General features: G+C 47.0%; 1 protein-coding gene across 5 annotated transcripts in view; it reads right to left on the reverse strand.

Annotated features, from left to right (window-relative positions):
* Epn2 (epsin 2) overlaps positions 1-13,118 on the reverse strand; it is a 70,183-nt gene that overhangs the window by 21,154 nt on the left and 35,911 nt on the right. For all 5 annotated transcript variants that reach the window (XM_035447701.1, XM_027427241.2, XM_035447699.1 and 2 more), the window contains 2 exons: positions 11,750-12,509; positions 258-370 (listed from right to left, as the gene is read on the reverse strand). In XM_035447701.1, the coding sequence (XP_035303592.1) occupies positions 258-370; positions 11,750-12,344 (708 nt within the window). In that variant the 5' untranslated portion in view covers positions 12,345-12,509. The remainder of the gene's footprint in view (positions 1-257; positions 371-11,749; positions 12,510-13,118) is intronic.

Consider the following 13,118-nt stretch of genomic DNA (forward strand, 5'->3'; position numbering starts at 1 on the left):
AGTCCCTGGATGGTAAGTCTGCACTGGAACTTCCAGGAGGCACTTAAGGTTAGCTGCTTCTGACCCCCATGAAAACCTTTCCTAGACATAGATCTGCCTGGTCTAGGGGATAAGTATACACTGTGGCCACAAGACCAAACTCATCAAGTAAGTGCCTTAAAGACAGGGCTGTGTGTGTCATCCTCTCTGGGAGCCATGCCCCTCCCCCAGGAGCACCAGGGTGAAGATCCCATGGGCATGACCACACAACCACTGACCTGTTCTGCCACCTCTCTGCTCATGGCAAGTGCCAGTTGCAGCTGCAGCTCCTCTTCTCCACTCGTCTGTGGCCGGGCCTGCTCCAGTTCGGAGGACACTCGTGGGGAAGTAGCTGTGGGGTAGGGAGGCAAATCACCACATGCAAAGACAGGTTTGTCCCTCTCACTCCTAGCACAAGACAGTACTCCATTCTCATCTCAAACCCATGTGGCCGGGGGAGAGGACAGGATCAAGCTACAGGTATTTCAGAATTAAAGTCAAGTGCCAGTCAAACATGGCTGTATGCCTACAGGAGACACATGAAACCTTGGCTGGAGGTCATGCCTCAGGAGAAAGGAATCTCAGTCTTCAGAGCAGATCGCTGCTCCAGAGAAATGGACCATAGAAAACAGAGGTCCAAGGTAAGAGTTCTAGAAAAGCCTTCGATCATGTGAAAGAGCCCAGGGACCAAGGGCTCCAATCCAAACACCAACATCTGGAAAGCATGCTTAAGAAAATGAGGCCCACACAGTTCTGTGTAGACTCTGAGTGCTTGTGTAATACTGTACACAGGTGTGCTTTGCTCAGGTTCCTAGCAAGTTAACAGTGACAATCAGAGGTTCCTGTAAAGACTACTTTTACTGAAGGGGTGAAATATGGAGTCCTAGCTGAGATAACAAGCCCCAAATCTACATTCATACTAACCAGGAATTTTCAGAAGTTGAAATGCAACAGGAGTATGAGAGAGAATGAGCTTGAATGAATCCCTCCTCTGCACACTCTCAGTTTGAATAAAATCTGCAGGTGGAGGCCTACCTACTGAGGGAGCCACTGTACCTGATGGTTCCCGGCTCAGGTCTCCTCTGGGTTACTGTGTATCTCAGCACAACTTCCTGCCCCTGCACTAAGACCCACAGAGTAGTCTTTCCTCACACCCAGGCCAATAAACAATTATTCAGTGAATGGCTGCACTCATGAATAGATGGGGATGGGGGGGTACCCAGAAAGATGGACAAGTTTATTTCTAAGCTTGGGCTAATTGTGTTAAATGTTCTAATCTATATTAGACAAAGTCCTTCCCAAATAAAACCAGGCCTAATTCCATCCTAAAGCATTACCCCAATTATACTTTTCACAGGACCTCTTTAGAAATACAAGTGTATGGTAATAAAACCACCTCAAATCCATTATCATGATTAGATTTAACAGTACACTTTTTAAAAATATACCATTTGGTTGATTTGTTTCCAACCTCACTGATGCCAACCAGAACATTCAGGCCTCCACTTTCCCATGCTCGAGAAGGAAAGAAGGCATTAAATCAAGCTAACCGAGGCTGGACCCCTCAGGCAGTGAGACAGAGACAGCTCTATGGGGCAGACCTGGGGGATTCTAGCCCACTTAGTGAGGCTTCTTTGTTACAAACCGCTAGAACAGGAGCCTCCTGATGAAGAGTGGGGAGTGGTTCACAAACCCCCAATGAGATCAGAGACAGCACTGACATCCTGTTTACAATCAATCCGGAAGGAATAAACACAGAGGCGTCATCAGCATGGAGTGCTCAGAAAATGAGTCTTATCCTGCAGGGAAAGCTGCTCAGTGGCCATCAAGTCACAGTAGAGCCACCAGTCAGGAACAAATGGTGTAGGCTCCAGGCAGAATTGCTGTATGCAGCAACGAGACCTCTCAGGTTTTCAGGGCTGTTGAACACACCTGTGAGATCAGACTGCTTCAAATGTAAATGGAACAGACTACTGTTACCACCACCAAGGCAGTGAGAATGGTGAAGAGTCAGCACTACAAATATGCCTTACTGCATCGGTGTGGAACTCCAAGACAAAGAGCATTTATTAAAGGGTACTGTGGTTTTATAAAGGGATGCACAGCTCTCAGTTCCACAGGTGGCAGAATTCACAGCTACTGTCCGAACAATCAGCTGAGTATGTACAGCAGGCTTTGGCTTTCTTAGAGAAACGATTCTAGCAGAGACACTCTGGCCTCGTGATGGCATCTCAACCCCACAAAGACACTTTTGTACCCAGGCGCATGACAGGGAACACAGATGTTCCTGTGTGAGCCAGGCCTGAATGGATTCTTCTGACCAACTAACCTGACCCTACTCTAAGCATCTGAAGGCTCCCAACTTACAGAGACCCTAGGAAAAGCAAACATTTCCCTCAAAGTCTGTCCCTGAGGATTAGGACATGGGCTCAGTATTTGCTTGCTGAGCAAATACATGGATCTGAGTTCAAATCCTCAGCATTCAGTGGTATAGCTGTACCCTCAGGTAAAATCAACACTGGAGGTTGGGTCAACAAAACACCTGTCTCAACTGAATAAAGTGGAGAGTGATAGAGAGCAGGGCAGGGCACTCAAAGGTTCTTTTCTGGCCCCTGGAAGTTGGTTCCACAGGAAGCCACAGGAATTCTTCCCAACTTGTGCAAACCAGGGTGCCCCAACTTGATTGTGCTCTGCCCACTCCAGATGAAGCCAGGTGTAGTAACATACCTGTACTCTAAGCCCTGGGAAGGTAGACATAGGGGACAGTGTAAGCCACACCTGCTAGAAGCTGGCAACAGGTGTGCCTGACCACGCCTGTCAGGGCGTGGTCAAGGTGAGGTCAGGATGATGAGTGATAGGATTTTAAGGGGCTGCAAGGCACATGGGAGCCAGAGGTTAAGAGCACTGACTGCTCTTCCAGAGGTCCTGAGTTCAATTCCCAGCAACCACATGGTGGCTCACAACCATATATGAGATCTGGCACCCTCTTGGGGCATGCAGGCAGGCAGAATACTGTATATATAATAAATAAATCTTTAAAAAAACAAAAACCTGGCGTTGGTGGAGCGCCTCTTCAATCCCAGCATCTGGAGGCAGAGGCAGGCAGATCTCTGTGAGTGTGAGGCCAGCCTGGTCAACAGAGCGAGTTCCAGGACAGGCTCCAAAGAGAAATCCTATTTCAAAAAAACAAAACAAAACAAAACAAAATCTGGAGGCTCCCAAAAGCGCCCTCAGGTACAGCCCCCTACCTCCCCTCAACTGGGACCTTGCCACTGAAAATTGCTGAATTAGCTGGTGAGACAGTGACTAAGATAGGAATCTTTTTGTTTTGTTTTGAGATAGGCCTCTCTATGTAGTCTCAGCTGTACTGGAACTCACTGTGTAGACCAGGCTGGCCCAGAACTCAGACAGCTCCACCTGTGCCTGCTTCTGCCTCCCAGGTGCTAGGATTAAAGGCGTGTACTACCACACACACCAGCTTCAAATAGGAATCCTTAAGCAGACAAAGTTAGTCTTGTGTCTATAGCTTTTACATCTGTAACTGACAATCTTAGACTGCAAATATTTTGAAGGAAAGATGTACAGACTTTCTTGTCATTGCTCCCTGACAGATACATTAAAGCAATGGTTTCCTGGCATTCAAATCACCACAGTAATCACAAACAATGCTGGGCTATCTTACAGCAGCATTGATTATCAAACAGATACACAACTACTGCAAGCAAATCTTCCAAGTCGCTGGTGGTTCTGGATCCAATCCTAAGGATAACCAGGCACAACTATGATGTGTGCAGCTGTTAAAATGCTTACAGGCTTGTGTGGGAACCCAGAGAAATGCTTCTGTTAAGACATCATGAGATGGAAGCTACCATGAAGTTGCATATATAGAATGATTTGGAGAGATTGAAATTTTCATGAAAAAATTCAGTAAGAGCATATCAACTAAGCCAACAGCTGCCAGCAGCAGGGCTGCAGACATGCTGTCTTCATTCTCTATCAGAAAAAGACACACACCCACATACAGAAAACTGAGCAGACTAACTTACCTGGGCCCATATCACACCCACTAGTTACTACAGGAAAGATGAGCCTATGGGAAGGAGCTGACCTGAACAATGAAGGAGAGTGACCACCTGCAGCCCCTAACTCTCCAAAGGGCCTTGACTTGACACAACACAGGCCATCAGAGAAGAAACGTGCAGCTTTAGTGAAGCCTGACATGGACTCCAACCCACAGCTGAACTTTGCAGCCTGGCAGCACTCTCTCACAGCACTCTGACAGGGTTTCTGCTTTGGGACATTTGGGGCCATTTAAAAGTTCCTGAACAGGGGCTCAGTTTGGCAGTGTTTACCTGGCATGAAGGAAGGCCCTCAGTTTGAACCCTAGCACTACATAAACTGGGCACGGGTGGCACATGACTGTAACCCCAGCACTTGAGAAGTAGAGGCAGGAGGATCAGAGGTTCAAGGTTATCCTTGGCTACATACTGGTTTTTGTTTTGGGTTTTGTTTTTTGTTTTTTTTTTTTTTTTAAGGCCAGTCTGAGCTACATGAGACCCTGTCTATAAAGGGGTAGGGGTTGGGAGCTACAGAAACAGTGTAGCAGTTAAAAACACAGGCTGCTCTTCCAGAGGATCTAGGTTTGATTCCCAGCACCCACAAGATGACTCACAACCAACTGTAATTCCAGTTCTAGGGGATCCGATGCCTCTTCTGACCTTTGCTGGCATCAGGCATGAATATGGTGCACACACATGTACTCAGGTATACACATATGTATAAAATATTTAAAGCACACATGTTTAAAAAAGAGACATGCTCATTCAAACAGCTTTAATTATATTCACCCAATATGTCATGCCCCACCTCCTGAAATAACTGGAGGTAGAGTTGGGAGGAAGAAGGGACTTGGTAGAAGAAAATGAGAGGATATAGGGGAACTTTGATCAAGTGTGTCTGTGCGTACGTGCGCGTGCGTGCGTGCGTGCGTGCGTGCGTGCGTGCGTGTGTGTGTGTGTGTGTGTGTGTGTGAGAGAGAGAGATTATAAAATAATACATGCAGAATGACTGTGGAAGTGGGTGCGTACAGCTCAGGTTAGCTAACACTTGGGAGCTTAGCCCACAAGCCTGTTACTGCTTTCTATTGGATAGACACAGGTTCTAGGGACCACAAGCCCTGCCCCTAGCTGAGACTCAGAGGAAGAAGCTGCTGAGACCCTGCTATGCCTGTCCAGAGACAGAGATACTTGCATCAATCACTGAAAAAGAAGAACACTGTGGACTTCTAATTGAGGCTCACAACAAGTACATGAGAGTACTGGGATTTAAGATATGACATGATGGCCTACCCTGCTTATGAATAATCTCTGAAGAATGAAGAGTAAATATTCTGCAAGTTCTTTGATGAACTTTGAAAAGTAGATTAAGTATTTATAACCTATTACTGAAACAAAAAGGAACAGGAAAAAAAAAAGAATTATGTTGAAATCAAAGTTTCTGCACACCCAGTTTAAAAGCTGGTAGCACAGGGAGAAGAGAGAAGACAAAAGCAACAAGAGTCACACTGTCTCCTAACTCAACCTTGGTGAGTTTGGGTTTTGTTTTTTGAGACAGGGTTTCATGTAGCCCAGATGACCTCTAGTTCTCTATGTGGCTAAAAATGGCCTTTGAACCCCTGATCTTCCTGCCCATTATATCCCAATTAAAACCAAAATCCAACTAAGATCTACTTACATTTATGAAGTATGGGAGTTGAGTATATTAGACATGTCTTCTCTCTCTGTCTGTCTCTCTCTCTCCCTCTTTCCCTCCCTCCCTCCCTCTTTTTTTTTCCCTCCCTCTTTCTGCTGTGAGGGAAACTCAATGACCACACTGACCTCAAAAGAATCTGGACTCCCTTTGCACTCCTGCTGGGCCACCAGAGAGTAAAGAGACAGTTCAGAGAGTTTGCAAGACTCCAGGGTTGGCAGAGCTGTGTGGTGACAGCCATAGCTACAGAATGGCATTTCCACAAGGTGGTGCAGCGTCTAGGGCAGCTGCTCCCTAGCCCTGCCCTCCTACCTGCACAGGCACAGTAAACACCAGGTTTTCTTGGACTTCCTTTGAGTCCTGGACCCTTGTTCAGAAACCCAAGAGAGAATGCCCCCACTTGGTGACGGTGGCTAGGATGTTCAAAGCTAAAATTGGATCCAACTGTATGTCTCATTCTTATTTTCCTTTTCTCCCACTGTCTTCTAGTATCTAGCTAATCCTGTGGCTCTGCATGCGTTTTGAAAGCCAATTCAAATCCTCTGTGAGGTGGGCCCAGCAAAGACATGGAATAGCCATAATCTTCCATAATCACCTGGTAAGCCTGCCAGTGTATAGGAGAGCAGTCCGTCTCTACACAGACCGCTGAAGCTCAAGAATCCCCAACATTTCCTTGAGGCTTCCCTAGAATCACATCACAATCAGAGTACTAAAGGCCTCATCTAGACAGGAGGGGCTATCAGGTCATTCTGGGATGAGGTGAGTGACAGCACTCACCTAGGACAAGGCCCACCACCAACACTTTGGTTCCTGAGCTACAAAGTACTCTGAGGCACTACAGCAAACCCTGTGGGCCATGAGCTCCTCTTCTGCTTTCCTCTCCTCCCTTCCCTTCCTTTTTTTTTTTTTGGGGGGGGAGGTCAAGACAGGTTTTCTCTGTGGCTTTGGAGGCTGTCCTGGAACTAGCTCTTGTAGACCAGGCTGGCCTAGAATTCACAGAGGTCCGCCTGCCTCTGCCTCCTAGGTGCTGAGATTAAAGGCATGTGCCGCCACCACCCAGCTCCTTCCTTCCTTTTAAAGAACAGGAACTCTGGCAGTTAAACTCTCCCCAAGACACCAAGCACCAAGGAACCGCTTCCCAGCTTTTATTAGAATGCAGCAGTAGCTCTGGCTCCAGAGGCTGATTCAGGAGATCAGCAATGACACCAGTGGACTGGGAACCAGAGCAGGCAGGAGAAGGGAGGAACACTGGGTGTACATGAGCTGACACTATCAGATCAGAGGACAGCCGTATCTTCTTCCCCAGGCCTTGGCTTTGAATCAAGGAGGATTCTCCCATGGCCCTCTGACACCTTTGATGCAGATTCTCCACCCTCCCCCAACAACTTGCTCAATTTCTTCACAGCTGTAGCTTGGCAAGTCCCACCACACATTGTGGCTAATGCGTTAGGTAAGCCAGCAGTTGGGCTGCTCACATCTGCACTCCAATATAAGGAGGCTGTCATCTCTGTGGTGTGGACCAAACTCCAACCTTCTGAGCCTGAGACTCCTCTGGACTACACAGCTTCTGTTGGCACAGCAGTCTCAAGCACCAGCTGCATGCCTGGGCAGGTGAAAGTGGCCAACAGAGACAGGCAGAAACCCAGCCTTTGTTGGGGAACAGCCTTTACATGAATATGAACATGAGAGGATGCTAATAGTGCACAGCTGGGAGCACTATCTGGGATAGAACAGTAACTGCCTGTCCATCCAGAACTCTACCCACACCTGCACGACATTTCACTAAGCATTCCCTAGACTGCTGTACCCACAATCCTATTCCCCACTTCCTGAACATTGAGTTCTGAAGCCTCAAATCTACTTCATCTACTCCCCCACCTCAGTGTGATCCAGGCTTCCAGTAAGTCTTCTTGGCTCATCTCTAGAAAAACCCAAGGACTGGTTGCTTCCCACCTATCAAGCTACCAGTCACAGCATCTCCCACCTAGCCAGGCAGAGATGCTACCAACAGGCTCTGCCTGCCTCCAGCCAGAAGAATTCTCCCAACCCTTCTCAAATGCCTCAGGTTAGGGGCCTGACCACTGATCTCTTCCTCACTGTATAAAATGTCAAAGAAATTTTTAATACAGATGCCAGTCCACCAAGCCAGGTATGTGACCTATGACATTGTCGGTCAGCACAATGACAGTATTTAGAATTTCCTATCAGGAGTTAGGAAGACCCAGTCCTACAATCCCTCCAGGCCAACTCACTTTGCTCCATCCAGACTCCCCCAGGACCTCTCAAGGATATCAAAAACTCAGGAACTTTATGGAACTTTAAAACCCAGGACCAGAGTTTATAAGAATGAAGGGGGGGGGGGCTGGAGAGATGGCTCAGTGGTTAAGAGCACCGACTGCTCTTCCAGAGGTCCTGAGTTCAATTCCCAGCAACCACATGGTGGCTCACAACCATCCGTTATAAGATCTGGTGCCCTCTTCTGGTGTGCAGATATACATGGAAGCAGAATGTTGTATACATAATAAAAATAAATAAAATCTTAAAAAAAAAAAAAGAATGAAGGGTGGGTGGAAAAGAAGAGGTTGAGGGCAAAGAAACCAAACAGAAGCTAGCACTGAACACAAGCGATGGACAAGATAAAGAACAGAATTTCAGATTTCCAAGGTTTCATCTACAGATTTAATGACAGTGAGGAGAAAAGGAAAATCAAAGACAATTTGGCTTGTGAAAGAAAGCTAGCCTCAAACACCATCTTGCTACCATCCATCAGGACAACTATGCAAGGTCTTCCTTTGCCCTTGCAGGGTCTGGGGACCTAAGTATAACTCCTCATTTAAAAAAAAAAAAAAAAAAACCAAAACCACCTCACCTGAGTCACAGCCTAGGACAGAGGAAAAGAAGAGGAAGCTCCATGGAGCTCTAGGAGAACCTGCCAGAACAGATCCTAAGTAAGTGGTGGCAAAGAAATGAGTATGCAACTTCCATGTCACTGGGAAACCCCTCCAGACAATTTCTGACCTTGACATCAGTTACTGTGCAAAGCTAGACCCCTCCTTACCTTTTCAAAAGTCAGAAGAAGCCACCACCCCATATGAACTCTTAGAAGGCAGGACATAATGGAAAATATCCCAGAACTAAATATAGTGATCACCACATACACAAGTCAAACAAGCCGTAATATTAATGAGGCATGAATGAGCAGGAACTGTCTCCAGGGCTGAATAGAGGCTAGCCACCTTATCAGGGAAACTGCACAAAGGCTTGCTGTGGGTGCCCCTTGGGCAAGAGTAGAAGAGAGCTTTCTTCTCAAGTAGGGAACCCAATTATGACCAAAGGGAGATTAGACTGAGGGCATTTTCTTGTGAGCAACAGTGAAAATCTGTTTCCAGTTTAACCTGCAACAGTGTAGCTCTGACCAGGATGCATTATTAATTAGGCAAAAGAGAAGCCCCATTTTTAGTTACCCATTGAATTCAGCCTCTTCAAACACAGTGACCTAGAATTGACAGTACAGCTAACTCTCTGTTTATTGTGGCAATGGGGATTTCAGCAACGATAGCAGCCATTGGAAAGCAAAAATAATCCCACTGGATGCTCTACAAGGTATCTACTCCTACACTGGGAATAATGGCTTCCAGTGGCCACTGCTACTAGTCTAGCTTTCAGAAATTGAAAGCACACATTTCCATCTCAAAAAGCCAAGCACTTGGGTCCACTACCACTGGTGGCCTGGCAGGCAGCAGAGCACCCTCTACTCTGTAGAACAAGGGATTTGGGGAAGATAGGGTCATTGCCCATACCTACCCACTAAGCAGCTCCCCTTTAAGCAAGTGGGATATGACTGCAGGCAGGGGAGCACAGGGCAGCAAGCTCTGGGAAAGAGAGGCAGAAAGGAGTTCAGATACTGGAAGCTGGACAGGAAGTCCAGCAGGAGACAGGGAGAGAGTTGGCTGTACTGGCATGAAAAGCCCCACCCCTCAGCAAACTGCATGGCATTTCTAGGAAGAAAAAGCAAACCGCTGTCCCACCTCGGGCTGCACGGTCACAAGTGAGGCAGGGCTGGGCCCAGTCGCCATTTGGACGAGAGGCTAGCCCCAGGTGCGGCAGGCAGGGGTGGCGCTGGCTCAGTGGCTGCAGCTCCTCACTCTGACCCAGCATGGCCCCTGTGCGGTGCTGTGGGCACAGCGAGGCCTCTGGTGCTGTTGGGCAGGGACACACACACACACATACACAGAAAGAGACACACCATTAGAGGATGTGCAGCAGCATGTAAGGGAGATAGGCCAAAATCACCCAGGGTCCTGCCTTATCCTTGCAGTCAGTCCCCTGTGCTTGGAAATTACAAAGAGCCTGTGGCCACATTCTATCCCTGGAGTGCAGCTCAAGATCAAAGTAAAGGAAACAGGAGTATTCAGAGCTAGAGCATCAGAGCCTTAGAAGCAGGCAGGGTCTATGGCTAAAGAGCTCAAGCATGGCATAAGAAGAACCTGATGAAGCAACCAGGCTCCCACACTCCCATCTTGCCCCTGTACCGTGTTCTACCCTGTTCATCAACTATGGTGGCAGTAGCCCCTTTGTATCTGCCACAGGAGGGTGGCAGAGAAAATAAAACAATTCTCTAGTAGGCTTGTCTTTAATTTCATTTACTTATTTACTTTGGGATGGAACTTAATCCTTAATCCAGGGAGATTTCAAAAGGTTTAAGGGTATCTTTGGGTATAAGTGATCTCACAAAAGTCATCACCATTACTTAAGGAAAGCAACTCAAACTCAAAAAATAAAATTACAATAACCAGAAATATGACAAGGAAATGCTAACCAGCTCCAACCCTAGAGGTGGGAAGCCTGACTCTGATATGTAAGTCTCTCGAGTAATACATTTCTCAAAAATCTAACAGTAGTCCAAAGTCAGACTGAAATTTATTATACAAAAGCAGGAAATGCTGGCAAGTAGCAAAACTATTAAGAACAAAAAGTGTTCTGCCATAGTAGTCATGCAAATAGCACACACCTGTCACCCAGCACTCTGAAGGCTGCAGAAGGAAGACAGCAAATTTGCAGCCAGCCTGGCTACATAGGGAAACTCACCAACAGAAAACAAAATGCTGACATTCTGTACCAATTTCAAAAGGTATTGCTTTGGAAGCCTGTTTCTGTTGTCAAAAGATAAAGCTTATGCACCCAAGGGCTACCAGAGCCACCTTTCTCTCTTGAGTTCAGGGTCCTCAGGGCTACCCACCCCAAGAACAGAGAATTAATACTGTGCCTTGGATCACTTCCTGGCAGAGGCCAGGAGGCCAGCTGGATCAGAAACCAGCTTCTACAAGGCCCCAACATCACTTCCTCTCTCTGAAACCTCTTCAGAATACAGAACAAAGACCCAACGTGATCCATCACATACAATCAGAACATAGATCAGCCCTGTGTAGTGCAGACTCAGCCATGCAAATCCCGAAGACTTTTTCCATATGTGAGGAGGTCTTGCTGATGCTAACCTATGGAGTGTAAAACAGAAACATCCAACTCTGAATAATGAACAATAATGGTAAGCACTGAACCATTCCAGAGACCTGCAACTCAGTCAGCAGAAAGACACTTAGTGTAAGATTCTGAAGCAGATGATCAAGCCTAAGCCTGTTCCTAGCTACCAGGTATTTGGCTCCCTGCAGGTTTGAGCACCAGGACAATTGCTTTGCTGACAGACATTCTTCAAAGAGAAAAAAAAATCTGGTGAGACTGGCCTTAGAGTCCACTTTCTCCCAAGAACCTAAGAAGCATGGGCACAACCTTGCCTAGACCCACAGAGCAGCCTGAGTACCAAAAGCCCCCCTGTGACTTACTCAATTCAGATCAAAGCTATCACGTGGATTATCAGAAGCTGAGATCTGAGGACAGAATGGAACCTTGTGACAGCAACTATTTTCTCAGCCCCAGCACTTGCCACTTAGTGCTTGAGAAAAGGTGGGGTACTTTGATTACTCACAGCCATGGTAGGAGGCCGGTGAGCCCCCGGCCTTGCCATACTCCTGCTCCGAGTAGCTGGTAGAAAGGTTGGGCTGGCTGGAGCCACGGCCAAAGGTGATCTGGTTGCTGCCCACGCCAGTAGCCACCTGAGCCATGCGCTCTTTGGTTTTGAGAGCCTGGACCCTCTCAGCCTTCAGCCGCTCATCATCCTTGAGAAGGGCAACTAGCTGCTTTGATTTCTCTCGAACATTGATACCCTGGTCTTTGCCATCGCGGTCAATGTACTGGAAGTCCTTCAGAGTCTGAATGGCAAAGATGTTCTCACGGCACTGCTGGGCCACACGCTCAGAACCCGTTTTGATAAGGTAGTCCAGCAGTGTCAATGCCTTGTACACGTGCCGCCAGTTCTTGCCATGGTCATTAAGCCGCTTCCAAACCATGCTCATGATCTCTGAGAAGGCCACTACATTGTAGGTCAGGTCAGCAATCTCGGTCATCAGAGAACTGGACGGGCCCCACGGGTCATTGGAGGTGGCTTCCCGAACTTTGATTTCGGCCTCTGAGTAATTGTTCACAATGTTTTTCATCTGCCGTCTGATAGATGAAGTCGTCATTTTTATTGTTTGTTAGACATGTAAAGCCCTTCAAGAGAAACTTTCCTGTCCCCTAAGCCTGCACTCTAGAAAGTTTCAGTGCAGGTAATGCAGATGGGACAAAAAGATGCTCAACAGTCATTTCCTCCTGCAAAGCCTCAAGTCCCAGAAGCTGGAAGCCATGTCCTGGAAAGAAAAAGAAGACGTGTTGCTTTGGTAAGAGCACTGGTGAGGAGGGAAAGCCCAATATAAGCTGTGTGAGAGAACACACCCCAGTTCCATGGATGCAATACAGCCATCCTGCATTTAAAACTAAGGTCAGATCGCAAATGTCACTTGCTGAAGAATAAACCATAAAACAAGTTTAAACCTTAAGCAAACATCATGACCAATGTTTCATCTCCTAAGGCTTTCCCAGGGGTGGGTAGCTTGCAGACTACATGGTCACTAAAACCAAAAGCCAAATGTAGGAAGAGCAGGGCTGAAGGAGACATCCTGATAAATGTATTTTAACCTTTGGTGCTGGGTACTGAACTCTGGGCCACATAAACCTCACCACTGAGATGTATTCCTGTCCAGTCCTGAGAGTTTTACATGTGGGGGGCAAGAAAGTTTCATTTCAGGAATTAAATGAACATTAAAGTGCCTGTCCATGCCTTTAAAATTGGGTTTTGGCTCACAAGACCCTAACTGCCTGAAAAATTCTCCTTAAGGGCCATTTCTCTGTGACCCTCCCTGAATGTGGATCAGTGAAGTCCTGACTGCTCCTCTAGAGCAAGGCTAACAACCTATACC

The sequence above is a fragment of the Cricetulus griseus genome, chromosome 7 (genome assembly GCF_003668045.3).
Source record: "Cricetulus griseus strain 17A/GY chromosome 7, alternate assembly CriGri-PICRH-1.0, whole genome shotgun sequence".
NCBI lineage: Eukaryota > Metazoa > Chordata > Mammalia > Rodentia > Cricetidae > Cricetulus > Cricetulus griseus.